This window comes from Pseudorasbora parva, chromosome 4 (assembly GCF_024679245.1).
Source record: "Pseudorasbora parva isolate DD20220531a chromosome 4, ASM2467924v1, whole genome shotgun sequence".
Classification (NCBI taxonomy): Eukaryota; Metazoa; Chordata; class Actinopteri; order Cypriniformes; family Gobionidae; genus Pseudorasbora; species Pseudorasbora parva.
This window is the reverse complement of record NC_090175.1, coordinates 18,034,203-18,060,295: the sequence shown is the minus strand read 5'-3', so window position 1 is coordinate 18,060,295 and position 26,093 is coordinate 18,034,203. Positions and strand designations below refer to the sequence as shown.

The 26,093-nt window shown below is 36.1% G+C and overlaps 1 protein-coding gene across 2 annotated transcripts; it reads right to left on the bottom strand.

Moving 5' to 3' along the window:
• Positions 1-9,058: 9,058 nt before the first annotated feature.
• On the bottom strand, positions 9,059-14,914 carry LOC137073945 (5-hydroxytryptamine receptor 4). Of its 2 annotated transcripts, XM_067442652.1 has the most exons (3): positions 14,805-14,833; positions 14,363-14,392; positions 9,059-10,185 (listed from the first exon to the last, which is right to left on the bottom strand). In XM_067442652.1, the coding sequence occupies exon 3, from the start codon at positions 10,173-10,175 to the stop codon at positions 9,111-9,113; it is 1,065 nt and encodes a 354-aa protein (XP_067298753.1). In that variant the 5' UTR covers positions 10,176-10,185; positions 14,363-14,392; positions 14,805-14,833; the 3' UTR covers positions 9,059-9,110. The 2 variants fall into 2 exon arrangements, with proteins under 2 accessions (XP_067298753.1, XP_067298752.1); XM_067442651.1 differs by lacking the exon at positions 14,363-14,392 and having other exon boundaries at positions 14,805-14,914.
• Positions 14,915-26,093: the final 11,179 nt, after the last annotated feature.

Sequence of the window (26,093 nt, the reverse complement as noted above, 5' to 3'; positions counted from 1 at the left end):
AAGAGCATGCAGTGGATTTCATGTGTTTTTGATGAATCTGTTTTGTTCAAATGACTATCCCCGTAAAGAAAAATCACAAATTATTTAATAATGTTATTAATGCACAGCGATGAGATTAAATTTACTTAAATTTCAATTTAAATTGATTAAATTTAAATTTAAATTGACTCTTAATCCAGAAGGGGGGAAACAATAAATAAGAAATATTTAAGATATTATACATTTTTGACTATTTTTCAAATAAAAGAGTTCATGTATCATAAATCGATAAACTTTTGCTTAAAGGTGGATTTTTGAGTATTTCACAATCTGCTCAGTTACTGGGATTTTCACGCACAGCCATTTCTAGGGTTTACAAAGAATGGTGTGAAAAGGGAAAAAACATCCAGTATGTGGCAGCCCTGTGGGCGAAAATGCCTTGTTGATGCAAGAGGTCAGAGGAGAATGGGCCGACTGATTCAAGCTGATAGAAGAGCAACTTTGACTGAAATATCCACTCATTACAACCGAGGTATGCAGCTGAGCATTTGTGAAGCCACAACACGCACATGGGCTACAGCAGCAGAAGACCCCCCCCCCCCCCCCAACCCTCCCGGGGGTACCAATCATCTCCACTACATATAGGAAAAAGAGGCTACATTTTGCATGAGCTCACCAAAATTGGACAGTTGAAGGCTGGAAAAATGTTGCCTGGTCAGAATTTGGCATAAACAGAATGAGAACATGGATCCATCATGCCTTTTTACCGCTGTGCAGGCTGGTGGTGGTGGTGGTCCTACTTCCAGCAGGATAATGCACCATGTCACAAAGCTTGAATCCTTTCAAATTGGTTTCTTGAACATGACAATGAGTTCACTGTACTAAAATAGCCCCCACAGTCACCAGATCTCAACCCAATAGAGCATCTTTGGGATGTGATGGAACAGGAGCTTCGTGTGCTGGATGTGCATCCCACAAATCTCTTTTAACTGCAAGATGCTATCCTATCAAAATGGGCCAACATTTCTAAAGAAGGCTTTCAGCACCTTGTTGAATCAATGCCACAAAGACTTAAGGCAGTTCTGAAGGTGAAAAGGGGTCAAATACAGTAGTAGTATGGTGTTCCTGATAATCCTTTAGGTGTGTATATAAAGTTATTGTCTCTCAATTAAAGGTGCCCTAAAATTATTTGAAACAATGTTAAATTGTTCTCTGATATTTACATAGAGGGTATGTGGCTTATTTAAGGGCAAAAATTGTCCCGATACAGTTTTGCAGGTCCATTTACAACCCTATAAATTGTCCCTAGGATGTAATGCTCTGTTTTTGCCTTATTTGGAAGGGTCATGAATATTAATGTTGAGCTCTGCTCTGATTGGCTTATTTCAGCAGCTCACAGCAGTTCAGTGAAGCGGCTCGTGAGTCCTTACCGTCCTGACACAACACAGATCGGCTAAATGACACATCAAGCAAAACATCTCAAATGGAGATTGATAAAATGCAGCTTACTTGTTTATTTGGTGTTTTCAGATCATTTGCGCGCGAGAATGAGCTCACGTTCATGCAGTTACGAGATTTCAGTAATTAAATCCCCCAAACAGAGCTTTTCTGTGAAAAAAAACCTGTATGCTATCCAGTGTTTTACCTAAACTTGTCCAATCTGGCAACCATATGCATGCAAGCTCTCTCTCTCGCGCACGGGTGATCTGAAAACACCAATAAACAAGAAAGCTGCATTTCAGCAATCTCCATTGACTATCGTTTTAACTTATATGGTGGAAAAGGTGACGTTTTCTAGAAGGATCTCGTGAACTGTAAGCATCTGTAAGCAAAGTATCTACGGTTGTATTTTGTAATACAAAATAATATTACCCTTTGTCATTAGACACACTATTTAGTTTTGTATGGTACTTGGTGTTTACTGTTGTTACTGTACTAGCATCTTGCATCATCTAGACAATGTGGTCTCTCTAAGAAACTTTCAATTTGATCAGAAATTGTTTAAACAGCTAGTCAATAAGTGGATCAATTACTTGCAGGAATATAGTTGCCCCTTTCTTCAGTTTAAGACGCTGAGTGAAGCTTGCTTGAAATGGGCCGAACAAACGAACAATTTGTTGAGGTATCCGATTATAATAAACCTCAACCAAGTGTCATGAGAGCTGTTTTTGCTATCTTCGAGTGTCTTGTTTACCATCAGTAGATTCGGCTTGTTTGGGGGCATGCATTTAAATGATCCCCAACCCTCGCGTCGCGGTTGGGTTTATGTTGAGAAGCACTTTTTTTCCGTGGAGTTTTTGATTTACGAAGAGTTGATTTATGAAGAGAACTGAACTCGTATTATTTCACTATGTCAAGGTTAATTCAATTTTTCATTCTAGGGCACCTTTATACAAATCGTTTTTAAAAGAATCCCAAGCCATTTCTTTAGGATGTCAGTACATTAGCATATTGGCTGCACTTTCAGCCCCTCTTTGCATTTTGATACAGTTCCCACTCATGCACCTAAATAAATTTAGCAAGTAATTTGTCTGTGACGAGTTATGCTGAACTAACAAATTGCGACAGCAAGATTAATCCGATTACAGCACATCACATCTCAGACATTCTTACTCCAATTCTGCATGTTCAATCGGCCTGAAGTGCCATAAACTACACTGACACACCATTGAGAAAGGTCTTTACGAATGACTGGTTTATCAGCAATGCCTTGTTGACCTCTGGCTTGAATTGGTATGGTAAAATTAATGCCATGTCTATTCATACACTGTATTATAATATTGTCAACAGTTGACAAGCCGTAATCCAGTAATGGAGATAGCTGTTCCGTTTCCGACATGTAATGCACGCCAATCAATAAACCAATCACAATGACCAATCACTACAGATTAGCATCACGCAAAGGAGCGGCTTGGAAAAATAAATCAATGAGCAAATCCTTTGGGAGTAGTTAAGCAAATAAGGTAAAATAAATGCATATTATAAGACAATGAAAGTGGTTTTTGACCTTGCATGTAAACCTGTTGTGGGGGACTCCTAAAATAAAAATAGGAACCTTTCAAATGCCATAAAAAAAACTTTAAAAACATTGCAAAAGGCCCTAATAAGTTAAAGTCCTCCAACGTAAATAAAAAAAGGTCACTGCAGATTTTTTTATTTTTTTTTAAATGAAACAACTATAACAAATGTTACTGCTTTTAAGTAGCACTTCCTAAAACTAGGACTGGTGAGAACTTCTAAAACTGCTTTTTGTGCCTTTATAAGAATCTTCACTAGAAGAAAAGTGCAGAATACCACTCCAAATGCAAATTATTGGTCTGTACCAGTTTCTTGGAGCAGAAATCAAAGGATGAAAAGAACGAATAGTGAACGTTTTCAAAGAAATCACAAAATTATGGAAGAATAAATTGAATCACTTCTTCCATAATTTTGTGGCTTCTTTGGAAAGGTTCCCTTACATCTTTCTTCCTTTGATTTCTGCTCCAAGAAACTGGTACTGTTCAATGATTTGCATTTGGAGTGGCATTCTGCACTTTTCTTCTAGTGAAGATTCTGCAAAAGGCACAATTTCACTAGATTATTGATCCAAATAGTCTTGATCTTTTGTAATCACTTTTCTCATTAGACATTATATAAACTGAAACAAACCGTTCAAAAAGTTGAATTGTTTGCTCATACAGCTTCTTCTTCTCTCTCTCTCTGTCCCTCTCTCCTATATGTATACCAGGATTTGGATTGTTCTAAAAAAATAAAAAATAAATCTGTTCCAGGAAGTTCTTAATCCTAGAAAGTTCCAGATTTAGGAAGTTCTTTAGGAAGTGCTACTTATAAGCAGGAACTTTTGTTATGGTTGTTCCATTTTTTTTAAAATCATCATCACTTTTTTTAAAGGGCTTTTTTATTGTTATTAAACAAAAGTTATTTGATTTATGATACATCTACAATCTTTTATTTGAAAAACGGTCAAAAATGTATAACCCTAATGTTCAGACTGCAGACAAATCTGAATTTTTCTCAAACATGATTTTTTTCAAGCGGACTGTCAAAACTAAATTCCAAGTGATCAAATGTGATTTATGTGCCTCCATATAACCAGCCTATCTGCATGGGCCTAGGTCACTACCCATATATGTTCATGATGCTTTCAAAACTGATGCAGGAAAAATGAAGGCACATCATCTCGCACTCCAAGTAAGAGCCTTGTCGGGTCGCAGCGCAGAACTCCTCAGCTGCACAAGAAAAACTCTGCAAAGAAAGAGACTGGTATAGTGTATGACTATTTCCTGCATTTCCTTCAGCTGTTTTGACATTGGCGTCTCTTGTCGCCTAAAATACCTCCTGTGGTGAAAAGCAAGTTTGTAATGTTGTTTGTCTGTCTATGTGATATATTTCATATGCTTCTCAGATAAACCATGTTCAGATTCAAGTCAACACCATTGCTGAGCATTTTCTATTTAAAACTGCAGTGAACAAATCGCTGGTGTTTCTGATGTCACAAAGTACCTTGCAACCAATCACATCAACATGTGGGCGGGAGGGCTTTAGCAATTTATCATTAGTATGCTCTGAAGCAAGAGAAGCCAGCTATATTCTCTGCTCGCCCAGCACTTTGCTGCAACATAACCTTGTTTCTGCAGAGACTTTAAGCTTGTTTCAAAATCCAGACTTTCAAAAACCCACCTGGATAAAATCTGGATATGCAAAAGATCGGATTTGAACATAGCCTATAGTCACTGCTCAAATAAGCAGATTTTTGACTCCTTTGTACAAAAGGTCAGATGTCATTGCTTCAATTGAAGCACACAACGTTCTATGGAACATTATCAAATCATGCCAGAGAACATGATTATCATATTTTACAATAATTGTGGAGTTCATGCAGCTCAAGCACTGCTGGCATTTAAGCAAAGAAATACGACATATACCAAATACTGAGACTTTCTGAAACTCCTGTCTCTAGAAGAGATTTAAACAATGTTACATGCTCTGAGCTCAGATTTTACAGGAAACCAAATCTGCATTCAAAGAAAAAAAAAAACAGATTTCAGAGCTTGGCTATCCACATTCATTTTATAGCAATTTTAGGAGATACTCTGAGATGAAGATGATTAAAACATTAATGAGATTTACTCTATGATAGGCTATTGAAATCCATGAATGAGAAGTCTCCGAGTAATTAAATTGATCAGCCCATCAACTGATTTATTGCTGCATTCATTTAGATGCCAGTAGAGGTCACTGTTACTGAAAATGAATGGCGAATTCCTACAAATTTTTACAATACAAATCATTTGAATACAACTTGTTAACAGGCAGCATCTAAAAGTGGTTTGAAACATGCATAATGCATAAAAGTGACACGGCTGTGCATGTGAAGATGACTCATGAGGATAACATACCCTAAGTGCAAAATAACTCCGGTATTTTTGAAAAGTGGTTTCCTTTTCCATTTAAGATTTCTGAGAACTTACTGAAGAGTAAATCAGTGTGAGTCCCTGTCCTCCCCTGTTTCCTGTGGATTACTGAAGACTAACATCAGCATACATAACAGTTTGTAATGGGTTCCTTCCTTCAGCTAAGCGCTTGCATGTTCTGACTTGTCACATAAACGTTTTACGTACATTTCGGTCATTCGCTAAACGGTGCCATAAAAGTCTAAAATGAAGAGCACTGTATGGCCAGGCAAAAAAACATAAGCAGAATGCTAAATGTTTTCCAGAGATGATTTCCATTATTAAAAAGATTATACAATTTTTGATTATAAAGAACCCCAGCTCCTTTACTCTACTTACCTCATTATTGAAGCAGGCAGACCAGCCGGTGCCACTTCAGTCCAGAAAGTCCTGTCATTTCATAAGAATTATATCAAGAAAACTTGATCACGACTATTTAATTTCCATCATTATATTATTATTTGTTCTCATACATATTTTAGCCATGACTCTGATGTTCTACAGGTCACCGGTTCAAATCTTTGACAGGGCAGGATGTGTCATACGCCTTTGGAGTGTTCCTTTTGACAGGCACTCGATGTGCAGGGCAAGTGTACTGTAACTTCACTCTCAGATGCCAAAAACCTTCAGTTCCTTGTTGTTCCTTGTTGTGTTTATTATCATGCTCGCATATTTTGTCAAACATACCAGAACATTTTCTGCAAAGGACATAATGTGATTTTAAAATATGCTCTTAACCATTTTAGAATTCAACTGTAACAGTTGATACAACAGAATGCCCATAATTCGGCCATTAAACAAAAGTTAAAGTAATGCACTTTGTAGCGTTGGCAAAAGATAGTGCAAGGGGGATAGGGGGAAAAGATAAATGCAGGCCAGACATCTAATTTATTCACAGAGTAAACATAAGTGGAAGAAAACACATTTTACAGGAAGTTCAACACCAAATCACAATGTTTGCATGCACTTTATCACTTGCTGTGCTGTTAGTCTTAGCTGGATTATTTCCGTTTAATTGGGATTCATGTTATTCATGTTAAGGTTATGGTCGTGATTCAAAGGCTCATTCAAACACGATATCATTCCTAAATGACAACGTGTCAATTAAACTTTGGCACTGACCCAGAGAAAGCAGTTATCATGTGTAGGTATAAAACAGCTTCACAAACTTTTTTGTCTTTTCAAACAAACAGTATTTGTTATTTGTGTGTTACAAATATTCGTGTTATCACAGAAGTACCGGGATAAAAGTTTATAGTTCGGATAACACTGATGTTTACAGGAAGCGATGAAAATAGAGTATATCACCTTTTAACAGTAACTTGCCGCTTCAAATAACAATTATATTGATTACATATTAATACCACCAGGTGGCGACAAGTACTGTAAAAAATGTATGTGTCATTGAATCATTCATTCCCGAGATCCGTTGCTGTCAAATTAGATTAATCACAATGAATCACATCTAACATAAAATTTGGTGCTTATATATAATTTGTGCATATATTATACACACACATTATATATATATACAAAATATCCTTTTGAACAGGATGAAGATGTCCAAATTTTTCTTATTTTGTTTAAATTTCTTTTTCTTTTTTTTCTTCTTTTTTCCATTTAGTACTGCCCTTCAGAAGAAACAGAATATATGTTTCACGGAAGACAAATTATGTACAGTTTACCTTGATCTTCAAATTCAAAACTTTATCACCCTCCGCTTCTTAATGCATCACGTTTCGTTCTGGAATGTGAATCCTCGGTGTGAAAAGGTAGATATCAGAATCATGCAGTCATTGCTGGAGAGGGTTCAAATATGAAAATGAGGCTGGAAACCTGAAGAATGTGCAGGAGCTGGAGGATTTTTCTGAAGAACATTGGGCAGTTGAACTAATGTCAATTAAATTTTCTGTAAGGGGTTCACATCTCTCTCTCTCTCTCTCTCTCTCTCTCTCTCTCTCTCTCTCTCTCTCTCTCTCTCTCTCTCTCTCTCTCTCTCTCTCTCTGTATATATATATTTTATTTAAATTATTATTATTTTTTATTTTATTTTTTAAATGTAAATGTATTTTAAGACTGAAAATGGCTGTTCCTGCCACTATTTTGTAATATATTTTGGCACATTAAGGTTTAAAAATATTTTTTTCAATTTGGAAAATGTTATATTTCCTAATAATCTGTATTTAGCAAATTATTTTTATATTATTATATTTACATTATATTTATGTATTTGAACACCCAGCTATTTTGCAAATACTTCTACTTGGAAATCATGGTGGGGTCTGAACTTGTCGTTGTAGGTGCATGTCCACTGTGAGAGACATAATCTAAATTTTAAAAAATCCAGAAATCACAATGTATGATTTTTTTTTAAAACTATTTGTTTGTATGATACAGCAGAAAATTAGTATTTGAACACCTGTCTATCAACTAGAATTCGGACGCTCAAAGACCTGTTAGTCTACTTTTAAAATGTCCACCTCCACTCCATTTATTATCCTAAATTAGATGAACCTGTTTGAGGTCAGACACCTTGACACCTGCATAAAGACACCTGTCCAACCCATACAATCAGTAAGAATCCAACTACTAACATGGCCTAGACCAAAGAGCTGCACAAAAACACTAGATAGAAAATTGTACACCTCCACAAGGCTGGAAAGAGCTATGGGGAAATTACCAAGCCGCTTAGTGAAAAGTGGTCCACTGTTGGAGCAATCATTAGAAAATGGAAGAAGCTAAACATGACTGTCAATCTCCGGACTGGGGCTCCATGCAAGCTCTCACCTCGTGGGGTCTCAATGACCTTAAGAAAGGTGAGAAATCAGCCCAGAACTACACGGGAGGAGCTGGTCAATGACCTGAAAAGAGCTTGGACCACTGGTTCCAAGGTTACTGTTGGTAATACATTAAGATGTCATGGTTTAAAATCATGCATGGCACGGAAGGTTCCCCTTCTTAAACCAGCACATGTCTAGGCCCGTCTTAAGTTTGCCAATGACCATTTGGATGATCCAGAGGAGTCATGGGAGAAAGTGATTTGGTCAGATGAGACCAAAATAGAACTTTTTGGTCATAATTCCACTAAACGTGGTGTTTTTTGGTGAAAGAAGAATGATGAGTACCATCCCAAGAACAGCATCCCTACTGTGAAGCATAGAGGTGGTAGATCTAGAGAAGATCTGTGTGGAGGAGTGGGCCAAAAGCTCTCCTGTAGTGTGTGCAAACCTAGTGAAAAACTACAGGAAACGTCTGACCTCTGTAATTGCAAACAAAGGCTACTGTACCAAATATTAATATTGATTTTCTCAGGTGTTCAAATACTTATTTGCAGCTGTATCATACAAAAAATAGTTACAAAATCATAAATTTTGATTTCTGGATTTATCTTTTTTTCTTCTTAAGAATATGATCTGTCACAGTGGACATGCACTAACGATGAAAATTTCAGACCCCTCCATCATTTCTAAGTGGGAGAACTTGTAAAATAGCTGGGTGTTCAAATACTTATTTTCCTCACCATATATATATATATATATATATATATATATATATATATATATATATATATATATATATATATATATATATATATATATATATATATATATAATGTATGGGCTGGACAGGAAAAAGTTTGGGGCATTTTATTATATAAAAATAAACTGCCGCTACAGTCTACTGATTGTCTGTGCGCTCACTAGCATCTCTTTTTGAGTGAGAGAGGTCTATTCCTTGAGCTGTGCCGTACAGACATATTCTACAACCCATGATCATGAGGAAAGCCCTACGGAAGGAACGGTTGAAGAAACCATAGAGAAAAGGGTTTAGGGAAGAGTTGACGTACCCTAACCACAGGAACACGTCCCATATCACACCAGCAGTCCCGTACTCAATGAACGGGTCAACGATATTGACAGTAAAGAAGGGCAGCCAGAAGAGAAGGAAAACCCCCATGATGATACCTAGAGTTTTGGCTGCTTTTCTTTCTCTCCTTATAGAGTTGCGATGTTTTTGTTTCTTACTCGAGTCCTTGCCCACACCAGCTGCCATCTGTGCTTCCATCGCGCTTATTTGCATGGCTTGCCGCTTGGCTGCTTTGTAGATCTTCCAGTAGGCCACCAACATGGTCACCATAGGGAGGTAAAACGCAACAAGGGATGCCATGACAGCATAAACCCGGTTTACTAAGAAGATGCACACGTTCTCAGGCAAAGGAACATCCACGCCAAGCTTGTGCAGCCCGAGCAGGATTGGACCGAAGGAGATGAGGAAAGGAATGGCCCAGCAAACCACAATCAGCAGACCAACACGTTTAAGGGACATTTTAAACGAATACACCAAGGGGTTGCAGACGGCGTAGTAACGGTCAAAAGCGATGCAGCTCAAATGGAAGATAGAGGCCGTGCAGAGCATAACATCCAAGCTGGAGTGAAGACGGCAGAAAGTTGGACCGAAATACCAACATCCTTCCACTGTTCTGACCATACTGTATGGCATAACCACAAGGCCCACCAGGAAATCAGCGACAGCCAGAGACATGACGAAGTAGTTAGTAGGGCACTGCAGCTGTTTGAAGTAAGCAATGGCGAGCACCACCAGGAAGTTTCCAACAACGGTGCAGACGATCCCGGCGATGATGAAGATATAGAGGGTTACTCGTGAACCAGAGCTCCTCAACGTGGAACAGGAATCGAAATCGGCTTCAAGTGAAATGTTGTTCCATTCCGAAACGTTTTCCATGCTGCTCAACCTGGTGATAAACGAGACACATGCAGTCAAGATTTATGATCATTGATAAATGCTTGGTTTAATCTCACAACACGCTGTGTTTTAGAAGACCAACAAGAATGCTTATTTGAGATATTGTCCAGTGTCGCTAATAAACCGCCATACTGATATATGAGAACAAAAATGGCTGTGTCGTTTCACCACACAACAATAATCAGTCTATTTCACCATTAATATATTTGCAAAGTGACAACTGCCCCCGAAGCTCCTGTAAGGCTGGGAAAGCAGAACAGACTGGGAAAACCCAAGCCAAATCTGCAATAAAAACAATATTTCAGATCCTTTAGTTCTGGTTATCTGCCAAGAATCATAAAAAGCCTCTCAACTCGACCTTGTCTCAGGAATTGTATCCCTGCAGTGTGCCCCATCTTGACCTTTGGGATTACACTTAACACGCAGAGCTAAAATGCCATCAGCATTGTTACAGTTGAACTCAATCCCTAATGGGATGTGAGCAAAAACACAAGTTTGAAAGCAGTCTGACACATATATTTTTCATTATCTGAAACAATTCAGAGATGGTGTAATGTGTTACATAATTAATGGCGTTCTAGAAATAACATATTTGAGATGTAATGAAGGAACCTGCCATTGCGCATTCTTCATGTAAAATGTATGCAGTGTTTAACTGAAACCACCAATGAATTGTCTCACATTCAGTCAAGCAGTTCCGAGTGTCAGTTGCTAATGAGTGACAGGCATGTTTTCCAGCCCATGACAGAACCTGAAAACAACATCTGGGGATGTTTGACAGAGAAGAAAAAGGAAGGAAAGTGGAAAAAAAAAAGGTTTTAGTTCAGTAACAATAAAAATTTAATTACCACCAATGGGACCGTGTGACAGGAAGAAAGGCAATGCTTAACATTTTGCTCTTACTTACTAATATCCATAATATATATCCATAATATATATATATATATATATATATATATATATATATATATATATATATATATATATATATATATATATATATATATATATATATATATATATATATATATATATATATTCTATTACAATAAATTGTTTGTATATCCAGTGCAGATATTAGCAATTGCTTATTATATTTTTTGTATTTTTAGACAAATGTAACACTTTAACACTTTAGCATGGCAAACACATTCACTATATTAACTCTGACTTTTGCCTCAATAAATTCCTTACTTACTGCTACCTTTAGTAAGGTAGTTTATGTAGCATTTAAGTTTAGGTATTGGGTAGGATTAAGGGATGTAGAATATAAACATGCAGATTAAAGGCGTTATTATGTGCTTTATAAGTACTAATAAACAGCCATTACTGAGAGGGGTGAGCAAAAACAGTTTTAGTGTATGTCCCTTTAAATGCAAATGAGTTGGTGCTCCCAGCCTGATCTTTCAAAAATAGTTAGTGCAAACAACAAAACAAACGTGTCAGAAACTAGCGGCATTCAGTTCAAACAGGAGTCGGGCAATGATGCCTACGGAGAATATATGCTGTATAGAGAAGTTTAGTTTAATTACAGTTATAACTTATGTTGCCATCTTGCGTTTTTCAGCTATTAGTACAAGCCTGTAGTAGCAGACCCCATCCAAATAATGGCCAAAACTTAACTGATGAGTTTTATGAAGTTTATTGTTCATTGGACATTGGACTTTTTCACTCAAGAAAAATCACTGTACTAGCTGAATTAAACAGTACAAGAAGTGCGCATTAAAGTATTTTCCTTAAACACACTCTCTCCCTTGCATTATCATCAACGTTCACAGCAAATTACACAAAAACACTCCTTACAACCAACAGCAAACAACAAACAAACAGACCTTATGCCTTTTCAGGGTAACTGGTAAACTTTATATCCGTAAAACACAAACAGGTACTGGTCCATCTTTGAGCTTTAACTTTCTAGCAAAATCTGCCTTGAATTGTCCCTTGTTTCCGTGTTGTGCCGAATTCAGACCCCCGCCCAATAATTACCCCCCTAGTATTGGTAGGTTAAGGGTTAGTTGTGGGGGAGGGGTTAGGGTTAGGGGTGAGGTTAGGATCAGGCAATCAGGTAGTGATTTATACAAGGGGGGTAATAATTTGGCAGGGGGTTGAAATTCGGCACAACACCGGTATTGCACCTGCATTGCTTATAAGAAGTTGTCCCAATAGTTGCTCGAGCACGGAGAAAATGGCGGACGATGTACAACTGGCTGAGGGTAGAAATCAAGAGGGTAATCTAGCACTTGGAAAGCGTTCCACCCATAGGGGCGGATCCATTGCTAACCAAGCCATCACCTGCTGTTAGCATCCCATTGACTCCCATTCATTTTTGAGTCACTTTGACAGTGAATAACTTTACATCTGAGGCAGTTAAAGACTAAATTTGTCCATTGTTTATTTCTAAAGAAACACGACAATGCATAAAAGGCTCCTTTACCTTGTATCTTACACTATCGCCCCGTAGAAGCTGTTTTTGTAAAAATAGGCTAACGATTGCGTCATAACCAACGCAACTCTGTCGCACAGTTGAGAAATTACCGTATAGACCAGAGGAGATGCTCAGAAGCTATCTTTTACTGTCTATGAGACAGTCGGGGGGACGTGGAGACATAAAGTCTGATAAAGTCAAGGGAGAAGAATGGAGAGAAGCCCATAGTGAGCCAAAAGCAACGGGACAAAACATTTAAACAACGTGTTATAGATTTAACTTTCCACAACTACTAGAAGACTTACAGCTGTCAGACAGGTTGCTCACGTCACATCTACGTCCTCAAGCTCAGTCTGAGCCTGCGCAGTTCGCTCAGCCATCAGGAAGTGAGTGCTTCTAGTTGACCTCACTTTCCGCCGTTGAAGTCTATGGGAACGCTCTGTCCATTTCTTTTACTGTCTATGGTAGAAACTATGCTAAATATGGAACAGTCAGCGTTGTGCATTTTGATTTGAATATAGAATACAGCGCACATATTGTATGGACTAATTATATTGGGTTTTTCTTTTCTTTCCGGTGCAAATGTCACTAGGTGCTTTTATGAAAATCTGCATAAAGATTCTTAAAAAAAATTACAACATAAAATAACAGCATACTGGTTTGGAACGACATGAGACCGGCATTTTCATGTATCCACGGGCTATTGCTTTATTGTTCAATGAATGATACAATTTAGCATGCTGTATACGTGTCACTATAACAAAATGTTAGAGACGTATAACTACATCTCTAAATATATATATATATATATATATATATATATTGTAGAAACACATTTAAGCATTGCAGGCACATGGCCTTCTGTGCTTGCAATAGTGCACGTGTTATAGGCCAATTTACACTGAAATGTAATGGGAAGAGAAGAATGCTAAATGATAATGATAGAATTCATCCACATTTTACAAAATGACAGAGGTTACGAGGACTGGAGACACTGTTTAATTAAATACAGTAACAGACATGTTCGCACACACACTCTATCCCTCTGGCCACTTATACACAGCAGGCGAACATCCTGTACAGACACTCTTGCAGCAAGAACCCTTGAACATCAAGACAATTTTCTGAGAAAACAGGTTAAAGATACTCTGAAATGAACAGAGGGAGAAACAGATACTATACAGGTGTCTGCGTGTGTGGTCGTTCCTCATCTCAGACACAAGCAATTAAACTCAACCCCGTGCACGCTCCACATTAGAGATGTAAACATGGACTAATTCTAAGTGCATGATAAAGATATGGGGGCATTTTTGATCCAGTTCACAAAGACACACAGACCATAACAGAGCACTTAGCTGTTCCATAACAAAATCTCTCCCTCAATACCCAAGCCCTTTTCATTTGTATATATCCTTGAACTTAACTAACAACTACTGGAGTTATTACAAATGTCTTGCCATTCATCCCTTTAATCATTATATTTAAACTAAAGCCACTGCAAATCCAATATGATTGTGTTATCAGTTGCTTTGTTTGTTATTCTTGAACAAAACAAATCTCTCTGCAGCGTTCCAAGCAAAACAATTGACCCAAATCAAACCGCTGCATTCTGCCAACTCACTTAAAATATGTTTTTCCTTTACTTTCAAGGAATTGGGGGGGAGAGACTAGACCGGCCAATAATGACTACTTGAGTCAGACATATTTATTATCTACAAAAAAGCGGCCACATAAAACTCACCTTCCCACACTAACAAGGAGACGAACAGTCCTGTCAATCATAGAAGGGATCAGAGAGAACATTCAGGGATCATGATTATGTAAACTAAAAGAAAAATTAAGAATAACAGTGCTGAAGCTGATATAGACATACCAGATTTGAATACTCACAGACAAAAAATCTATATATTTAAAAAGAAAAAACTAAATTATAAAATGTATAACATTAATTGAATTGTTTATTATTATTCTTAATAATAATAATAATAATAATAATAATAATAATAATAATAATAATAATAAATTCTATAAAGTAGTAGTAGTATTAACATGATTAATAGCCATTACAAATATTGGAATCATGGGAGAGTTATAGTAATGATAATAATTTATTATTAGGATATATTTAGCAAGTTAAAATCACAATCTAGTTTTACACGTCAAATCAGAAATGATCTACTCACCTAAATGAACCTGTTTCTTCTATCTTTACAATGCCATGTTTATCTGATTCTTATTGTTTCCTCCATTTCTTCAGGATGAAAAGACGAGTGGCAGCTCCATCTGTAAAGTAAGGATGGTAAAGTATCTGTGTGTGCGTGTTATTTTGAATACGCCACATTAATAAGCACTAAAACGGTCCTCTTGATCAGAATGTAGGCGGGGCGTGTGTGTGTGTGTGTGTGTGTGTGTGGGTGCCTGTGTGTTGGGTATTAAGAGTTGGGCATTGTTATGCAAATAATCCTCACATCCGACAGATTTCCTGCACTGTTCGCTGTTTCTCAGTGTGGCTAATGCAGACATCAAAGTCATGGGGTAATAAACAGAGAGGTTACATGATTTCTAAATTGTGCTTGTTGTTTGAATCAGATGAAATAATTGCTTTTCCTAAGCGGACAGCTGGAGAATACTTACTGCTCGGAAATGTAATATATGTCTATATATGAAATATCAATATATGCGATATATGTGATATATAAAGTAAAAACATATATGAATCATATTAGAAATTGGAACAATTCCATATATTGACATATAAATGTATCCCATATATTATATATGTTAATGTATGTATAATACATATATTGACACATAGGTCTCATATATGAAATATCCTTATATGCTCATATAGAGTAAAAACATAAATGCACATATATGCACAGCATCAGAAATTCCATATATTTACATATATCTTTAGTCCACATATTATATATGTTTAAATTATATATGTGACAAATCATTATCACCGTCAAATGTCGTAGAGTCTTAAAATCTATACTATGTATAAAACAAATGACATTTAAAATATAAAATATTTATAATGTTACATATTGTCAGGTGAAGCAAGAGATGAAGGACTCAAGGGTGCAGAGGTCAATGGGCTTTTTATTAGACTTCAAAAATAAACAATCGAAACAATCAAACCCCTTCATGCTTGTAACTGGCTCGCCTTAGTTTTTTATACAATAAGAAAGCCTAAAAAAACGGGAATTCACTTTTGCCAATAGTTTGTGTTCAAACTAACTGTAAGATTCTCAATGAGGGAGTGAAAATAAATTGTATCTCTTTAACCACTGAATGAGATAACAATTAGCACATGGACAGAAATCCAAGACAGCATTGTGAATATCAAAGCTCAACACTATAAGTAAACAAATACACAGTAAATCAATTCCAAACCCAAAATACTAGTGATACACAAACAAAAAACAGTACCGAACAATTCAAAATGCCATAGAGGGAAAAGGATATACAGTCTGCAATGCAAGTCTCTTATATGAGTGTTGTAGAAGTCCCAGTCCCAGCAGGCAATGAAGAGATACAATCCTAAATCCTAGATTAGGCACTGGCACAATCCAACACAGTAGGTATCAGTGCACTCAAGCCCCATAACAGAGTCCTCTGCGAGCTTCTCTGCAAACTTCCAAACACTATGAATTAACATTTTTATGGGTACATACAAATGTGCATTTGAACACGATTGTAAAGCATTAGAATTTACAATTCACTTAACTCTCAAACACAATGTGATTCCAGGCATTTTCACCCATGCTCCACTGCCATGCCTCTCCTCTATGCTACTCGTAACCTTAAAACCACGTCCTCCCTCTGTTGCCCTCTAGAGGACAGGATGAAAAATGTCACCCATGTACCAGAGTAACCGTTACATGCTACACAGAACAAAACATGAAAGTACACGCCATGAGCACAAGCCGCATGTTAAACAAACAACCCTAAACACATGGACAAAAGAGTGTATACTGCCCAAGCAAAACTAGATGCTCACACGAGACCAAGCGAATGCTCAAACTGTACACTCACAACGAGGAGGAAAACACACATGGAGCTTTTAATTTCCGAAGCCTGAACCAAAACCAAATTATGAAATGCCAGGATTCAAACACCACTATATAAATCCATATAAAATCCTATACCAGCATACTGAATGTTTGCATATATTATGTTTAAATAAAGTTACATATATAAATTCGACATATATTGTTTACATATATGGCATTAACATACAGTACCATATAAAAAATCATCATATAAATAATTTTAATATATGTATATATAATAATTATTCTATGGGTATTTCATACATGGTATAAACCTATATCTTCATATATCATGAGAATGTATATATGCGCTAATAATGTATTGCCTTATATGAAACATATATGACATCACTACTCGGATATAGGGACATATATGTACATATATTACATTTCCGTATGGGGAACCTGTATTTGACAGATAACATCAGTCAACACGCTGCATTCCACTCTGATCTCAGGATGAGTTTAGCTCCAGGCCCATACACAATCGGTGCCCACACGACTCCACGGAGATCTTGGCAGATTATTGTCTGGATATATAAGTTATCCGATAACAATGAATACACACATTTGGGTAACTTTTGTGGGGCTTAATGTGTAAGATATACAGGTGCTGTAAGAAGAAAAAAAGTATCATTAAAAGGGCTGATTTTTTTGAAAAATAAACATATTTGCTGTTTGGCATAATTTTAGCATTGCTTCTTAATAATATTAATAATAATAATAATAATTTACAAAATATGCAGAATATGTTATTATTATTATTTGAAAAATGTGTATATATATATATATATATATGTATATATATATATATATATATATATATATATATATATATATATATATATATATATATATATATATATATATATATATATATATATATATATATATGTATATATATGTATATATATATATATATATATATATATATATATATATATATATATATATATATACTGCAGGTGAAATATACTCCACGTTATATTTCACCTGCAGCAGCATTGTGAACTTTTGCAATGACACGTTTGACGATTAACTTTTAAAGCATTCATCATATTTAAACTGCAAACACATGAGGAGAGTCTCTGAATAAAAGACCCTGCCCTAATGGCAGATCAACGTGCGGCTATATTTCTCTCTGATACGGCAGGAAATTAAAATGAATGTGGAGGATTTGAACTGTGACGAATCTGACGATGCCTTACAGGGCAGTTAAACGGTGATGGGATGCACGTAACTAAGTGACAGAGTCCGTTAAAGATGACGAATGAGTGTGTCCCAAAGCTTGCATACTCTTCTGCTACACAAAAGTATGTATTTTTACTTCACAAAAAGAGTACATACTTTTAGGATGTAGTATAAGTAGGCGAATTGGGACGCAGCACAACAGTGAGCAGCCGACATCCAGAAGAGAGAGCAGCCGCAGCGAGGAACATGAAGTGTCCTTCAAACCAGAAGCAACCACAACAATTCAAACAAAAACAGCAGAGAAGTGGTGGAAAACGGCGAACATCGAACAACGTCCTCTCAGTGACTGCCAGCAATCAGCAATAGTCCCAATTGACCTATCGGTAAGCCCCTCCTCTCGAACGTAGATGAGACAATGGCAGTTGAGTATCAGTTGCGCTGGAACCGGAACTCGGACATCTTTAGGTTTCAGCGCCATAGAGAAACAATGCAAAATCTGAAGCTCTAATCGGTTTAATGGTATTTCTGCTACAAAAATGGTAAAACGATGTTCCTGGGGTACTGTAACACTGATTCCAGGTATCCTGAGAGGATTTTCTGATTTTCATATTCTCAATTAGTTACGATTAAAGTTAATGATAATAGGTACAAACCGAAAGAACTAACTGTTCTCACGTCATAACGGTGTTAAATTAAATAAAAATCGCATAAACGATGGTCTACATTTCAGTGCATCTCTCCATATTAAAATGGCTAAATGTAAATGAATTTAACCTAATCCTGTGGTACATGAACAGTGTTGATCCTAGATGTTATCATCTGCGATCGTAATGAGCTAGACTTCTCATATTCTTCTTTTCGTTTAGTTCATTTAGTTAAGTTTACTTTGTTTTTTGTAAACATTTTTAATATTTCTGTGAGTCTAAATATGTTTAAGGTCTACATTATCTGTCTTACTATAGTAAGTAGTTATCAGAGTTATTTTGCAGATACAGATTTACCAGTTATAAACTGCACCCACAAAAAGGCACGTGGTCTGTATACGTTTGTTTATTGTTAGTTGTATGAGTGTTTTGTGTAATTTGCTGTGTGTGTTAATGATAATGCAACGGAGACAGAGAGAGTTTGTGAATGAGATGTTAATGGACAGGCTTTGTTTTTTTTCAGCTCTTTTGGTTATTTGTTTGGAGTGAAAACGGATGTAATAAAGTTCATTAACCATCAGTAAAGTTTGGTCATCATTCAGACCAGGTATACGCTACATTTTGTGTCCAAAAACATCTTGGAATAAGGTTTTCACACTGACAGCTGTGTCATTGTAAGACATATAGCAAATCAGTTTGTTTGTCCGAGTTAGCAGCAGTAACTAAGTGGAGACGGGGCTTACCGATAGGCTTGTAGCGCTGACTGTTAGACTAGTCACAGTCATAATAAAATATAATAAAATCTAAATCCTACTGTACAGTTAACATGATTTGTGGGTGGAGAAGCGGCGAACAAACAATGCCAGCATCCTCTCCCCCACGTTGTTAATACTTTGTTTTACATAGTATGTCAAAAAAAAGATTTGTATCATTTGATTTGTTGGTGAAAACCATATTTATATATGCATAATGGTAATAATGGACAGACAGACAGACAGACAGACAGACAGACAGACAGACAGACAGACAGACAGACAGACAGACAGACAGACAGACAGATAGACAGATAGATAGATAGATAGATAGATAGATAGATAGATAGATAGATAGATAGATAGATAGATAGATAGATAGATAGATAGATAGATAGATAGATAGATAGATAGATAGATAGATAGATAGATAGATAGATAGATAGATAGATAGATAGATAGATAGATAGATAGATAGATAGATAGATAGATAGATAGATAGATAGATAGATAGATAGATAGATAGATAGATAGATAGATAGATAAATAGAGATAAAAACAGATGAAATATTCCTTTGGATCTATTGTGAACATCTGCTCATGGCAGCTCTTCTCTACAACAGTGTCATAGGTTGGTGAGCAGTCCAAATTTGCTGTTGATGGGATGAGTGCCAATGTTCCTTTTTCGAATGCATTATCCATTAAAATGTCAGAAAGCAAAAACAGTCAATAATACCTCTTTTTAGCACATCCAAAGTGTCAAGCATTTAAAACAAACCACTTTCAAACAGAGTGTTTAAGTACACAAAACGAAATAACTAAATAACTTAACTAAACTAAAAAAAATTAGCTCATTTATATATATATATATATATATATATATATATATATATATATGTGTGTGTGTGTGTGTGTGTGTGTGTGTGTGTGTGTGTGTGTGTGTGTGTGTGTGTGTGTGTGTGTGTGTGTGTGTGTGTGTGTGTGTGTGTGTGTGTGTGTGTGTGTGTGTGTGTATAAAGTCAGAATTGCGAGATAAAGTCAGAATTGAGAGATATAAAGTCAGAATTGTGAGACATAAAGTCAGAATTTCAGAATTGCATGATATAAAGTCAGAATTGTGAGATATATAGTCAGAATTGTGAGATATAAAGTCAGAATTGCGAGATATAAAGTCAGAATTGTGAGATATAAAGTCAGAATTGCAAGATATAAAGTCAGAATTGTGAGATATAAAGTCAGAATTGTGAGATATAAAGTCAGAATTGTGAGATATAAAGTCAGAATTGTGAGATATAAAGTCAGAATTGAGAGATATAAAGTCAGAATTGTGAGATATAAAGTCAGAATTGTGAGATATAAAGTCAGAATTGAGAGATATAAAGTCAGAATCGCGAGATATAAAGTCAGAATTGTGAGATATAAAGTCAGAATTGTGAGATATAAAGTCAGAATTGAGAGATATAAAGTCAGAATTGAGAGATATAAAGTCAGAATTGTGTTATGTCAAGTCAGAATTGTGATATATAAAGTCAGAATTGTGAGATATAAAGTCAGAATTGAGATATAAAGTCAGAATTGAGAGATATAAAGTCAGAATTGAGAGATATAAAGTCAGAATTGAGAGATATAAAGTCAGAATTGTGAGATATAAAGTCAGAATTGAGAGATATAAAGTCAGAATCGCGAGATATAAAGTCAGAATTGTGAGATATAAAGTCAGAATTGTGAGATATAAAGTCAGAATTGAGAGATTTAAAGTCAGAATTGAGAGATATAAAGTCAGAATTGTGTTATGTCAAGTCAGAATTGTGATATATAAAGTCAGAATTGTGTGATGTCAAGTCAGAATTGCAAGATATAAAGTCAGAATTGCAAGATATAAAGTCATGATGTCCCACGACTGCTCTTCAAACAAAAAAAATGCCTGTATATTTTATTCGTCAGCCCTGGCTTATCATCCAAGCCAGCTCATCTACACATGTAATTCCTTTAGAACACAAGTCTCTCTCACCACAATCAGAATATGAGAAGCGAGACATACACACGAGGAGCTATGCGTGTCCCCTCTAGAACCCCCTGCTTGGCTACATCTGACAGGTGAAACTGCCCTCTAGATACCTGGAGCGTCTGTCTGTGCTCAAGTCCTTCAAGTGTGTAGGATGAGCTTTAATTAAACATGTGGGGTTTTCAATTGCTCCCAGATAAAAGGCACACTCACTCCTTGGCCGGCGGTGTCTCCAGCCCAGTCATTCATATGTAATGTGAGTGTTTGTCAGGAGAGGCACAGAGCATCTGCGCTATTGAATAAGCAGATTGAGACTCACGGGCAGGGTTGTGTTGTACGGAGCCCTGCATAATGAGAATTTTGTTAATTATGAATATGATCAAGGATACTGTATGACTATAAATCAGCTAAATTAATTGACGCTAATCACATCCTATATTACATTGTTGCACACACTGTGATACAATATCTATCTATCTATCTATCTATCTATCTATCTATCTATCTATCTATCTATCTATCTATCTATCTATCTATCTATCTATCTATCTATCTATCTATCTATCTATCTATCTATCTATCTATCTATCTATCTATCTATCTATCTATCTATCTATCTATCTATCTATCTATCTATCTATCTGTCTATCTATCTATCTATCTGTCTATCTGTCTATCTATCTATCTGTCTGTCTGTCTGTCTGTCTGTCTGTCTGTCTGTCTGTCTATCTCAGTCAATAGTAATGTGAGTGTTTGCATGTCTGCGTTGTCATTCTGCAAAGACAGTTGTACTTGTACAACTCTTTTGCCAAAACAATTGCAATTTGTGATAAAAATGCGATAATAAAAATTTGATGTGAACAAGAATCTAATTTTTCAGTGATCTGAACTTTTTTTTTTTTTTTTGGAGAGAAGAAATGTCTCATTTGAGAATTAAGCAGATTGAGAAAAAACTATATAAAGTATTATTAGAACAACTTAATTTGTGCAAAAAGAAATGGTATAAAAACTGATTCAAATATTAAAAAAGAAACAGCTATTTGTTTGAGTCAATATATTTAATCATGTTCGTCATTTCAAAACCTTATTACCGTATGTGTTATTATGCTCGCAGCAAATGAAAGATGTATCTTGGAGCTACACTGCAAATGCATCTTATACAAGCTTCATAAAATAAGTGTTACATAACATTTTTTTTACAATAACAATAACATTGAAAAATCTTTGCCTTTTACTAGCTGAAGAGAGCAGGATATCCTTCAATCTGCTCCAGGATGTTTGGGTTAAAACTCTCCTGTTCGGTTGCATCTATGTAGCAAAAACAATGATCTGCACCAAGTATTTAAAGCTGCTCACAGCAGCCGCTTATCAGGGTCATCACAGAAGAAAACAAACCCATAATTGTTGAATGGTCAGCAGGGAGACATTGACCGTCTCTGGTGATTGATGAGAGCTGGTCACAGGTCAGCGAGGAAAGCACAGTCCCGCCTTCTATAGCTTCTCGCTCAACACTGCTTCAGTCATATGAATTAATCCCGCCTAAATTTCTTCATCCAGCCAATGACTGCACAGAGCATGCCAGTGCCATCCAGGCATGAGGCCAAAAAAACATACTGCACAAACCGTTGCTTCTGTAAACATGACCTGTATGTTGCTTTATAACAACAATGACCACCAACACAACAGGGTTATCGTGAGGAGGAAGTTTCCCCATCAGCACTTTCAATACGGAAAACAAATCACCCATTTTGGGGTCGCGGCTCATTGGAAAGAAAGCACCTCTCAAAGGACACTGATCCGACTTCCGTGACAAGAATCTTAACCGGAGGGAAATTGCTAAAGTGGTCTTGGATGAGTGCCGTAGAAACTTAAGCGATACATTACATACTATATTGCAGGAAGCAGGCAGCAACCTGAGCAAGAAATTAATTACAAGACAAACATAATTATCTTTGAATTCTGCAAAGGAGTTCACATCTTTAAGTGACATAAATAAAGTACTCATGAACGATTAGAGTGAAAATACAAGATGTTGGAATCTTTTCCAAATAGAATTTGTGTATATACATTTTTTTATTATTATTATTTAACATGAAGATTACACAGTACAAATTAAAAAAAAAAATGTAAATGGGGAAGTATGAAGATCATGATATATGCTACATTTTATTAAATAATGTGCAAAAAATGAATGGTATAAACAAAAACTTACCATATGTTAATTACACTTTGTAAAATAAACAGCTATTTAATCAGGCAAAGAGCCACTTCATTTTTGGCATTTTAAAACCTATTTTAATAAATTAAACATATCTTGGAGTGACAATGCAAGTGCAGCTAATTTTTAAGTGATATAAATAAAGTATTCATGAGGGATTTGAAATGTATTAAGTATTCATAAGGTACTAGAGTAAAAATAATTGATATTTGAAGCTCTCCTGAACTGATCTTTCTGAAATCATTCTGAAATCTAAAAACTGCACAAATAGTGTCATGTCAGTAGTGCATCAGTAAAATGTCAGACATTCATCCCAATCTCATGTACTATTTAAGGAGGTGGCAATATATTAATTTGCAATGTGATTTGCATTGAAACATATTCAACTTATTCAAAGAAAGTCCACCCTATGCCTAACATCAATGGTGCATAAATAAATTATACAAAATTGTACAAATTGATACAAATTAGCCATCAATTTGTCAAAATAACAATTACAAATTGCCATGTGATTGAGCTGGAGACAGTAAATTAACAAAGTTACAACATCTTAGTCTTTTATCAAAGCCGAAAATATCATAAAAACCCTTGTTCATGACTTACTTTAATCAGTTTTAATCCTTAATTTGCCTTTTCAACATGACATATCTTTAAATCCCCAAACTTTGAACACCATTTCTGATGAGATATTTGTTTGAATCAAAGATTATCTGCAGAAACAAACTCTGGTGAAGACAGATAAGTTTCCTATCAATTCTAAAAGAGCAGACAGCACAATGATAATACCTAAAATATATCATTTTTATTTCCTCCCTAACAAGACACACAGATATTCTACACAGCAATGAATTGGTGCATCTGTGACCCCTGCGATAAATTATAGTTATTGAAAAGGTAGCAAAGGTTACCAGAGAGCAATAAAAAAAGTACTGCTGGTGTGGACAGTCCCTTTCAGCGATGGTAGTGTGTGTAGACCGTTAAGATTGAATCCAGTTTTTCCAGGTTTGCTGTCAATATGGCACAACAGTTAAAGGCTTTTAGTGAAGGCCCCAGTGGCAAAGTAAGATAGAGATGACTGGTTAAAATCTAGATGGGGAATGAATTGAGGGTCAACTGTGGAATGGGAGTGCTATTAATATAATGACCTGCTTTCAGGAGTGTCCATATAGGTGGCAGAAAACAAAATACAGTCCAACAAAATGTGCAGTGCTAGGATTGATTTATTAGGATTATTCAATATGCAATGAGTTTTAAAATGCAAATAAACAGTAACAAATATAATATAATAAATAAAAACTGGAATATATATTTTGGCTACTATTATCCTTTCTATCACAGTGCCCAGTCAACTATGTGAGTAATATAAAGATAAAACTAGAATATTATAACAATGAAAACACTCAAGTATACAAGTACAAACCCGATTCCAAAAAAGTCAGGACACAAATAGTGAATAAAAGCGGAATGCAATGATGTGGAAGTTTCAAATTTCAATATTTTATTCAGAATACAACATAGATGGCATATCAAATGTTTAAACTGAAAAATGTATCATTTTAAGGGTAAAATAAGTTGATTTTAAATTTCATGGCATCAACACATCTCAATAAAGTTGGGACAAGGCCATGTTTACCACTGTGTGGCATCCCCACTTCTTTTTATAACAAATAGCAGAAGACAAATTGTTCAAGTTTAGGAATAGGAATCCTGTCCCATTCGTGTCTAATACAGGCGTCTATTTGCTCAACTGCCTTAGTTCTTCTTCCTCTTTATGATGTGCCAAATATTTTCTATGGTGAAAGATGTGGACTGCAGGCTGGCCATTTCAGTACCCGGATCCTTCTTCTATGCAGCCATGATGTTGTAATTGATGCAGTATGTGGTCTGGCATTGGTCTTCCCTGAAAAAGACGACGTCTGGATGGGAGCATATGTTGTTCTAGAACTTGGATATACCTTTCAGCATTGATGGTGCCTTTCCAGATGTGTAAGCTGCCCGTGCCACACACACTCATAAAACTCCATACCATCAGAGATGCAGGACTCTGAACTGAGTACTGATAATGACTTGGGTTGTCCTTGTCCTCTTTAGACCTGGTGACATGGTGTCCCAGTTTTCCAAAAATAACTTTGAATTTTGTTTCGTCTGACCACAGAACAGTTTTCCACTTTGCCAAAGTCCATTTTAAATGAGCCTTGGCCCAGAGAAAACACAACTGCGCTTCTGGATCATGTTTAGATATGGCTTCTTTTTTGACCTATAGAGTTTTAGTCAGAAACGGCGAATTGCACAGTGGATTGTGTTCACTGACAATGTTTTCTGAAAGTATTCCTGAGCCCATGTTGTTACTTCCATTACAGTAGCATTCCTGTTTGTGATGCAGTGGCCCAAAGTAAGGGCCCAAAGATTACGGGTATCCAGTATGGTTTTCCTGGCTTGACTCTTACGCAGAGAGATTGTTCCAGATTCTCTGAATCTTTGGATGATATTATGCACTGTAGATGATAATAACTTCAAACTCTTTGCAATTTTTCTCTGAGAAACTCCTTTCTGATATTACGCCACTATTTTTCACCGCAAAATTGGTGATCCTCTGCCCATCTT

Excerpts from the sequence above, each read along its gene's own strand:
- LOC137073945 (XM_067442651.1), bottom strand. The coding sequence starts at position 10,175 with ATGGAAAACGTTTCGGAATGGAACAACATTTCACTTGAAGCCGATTTC.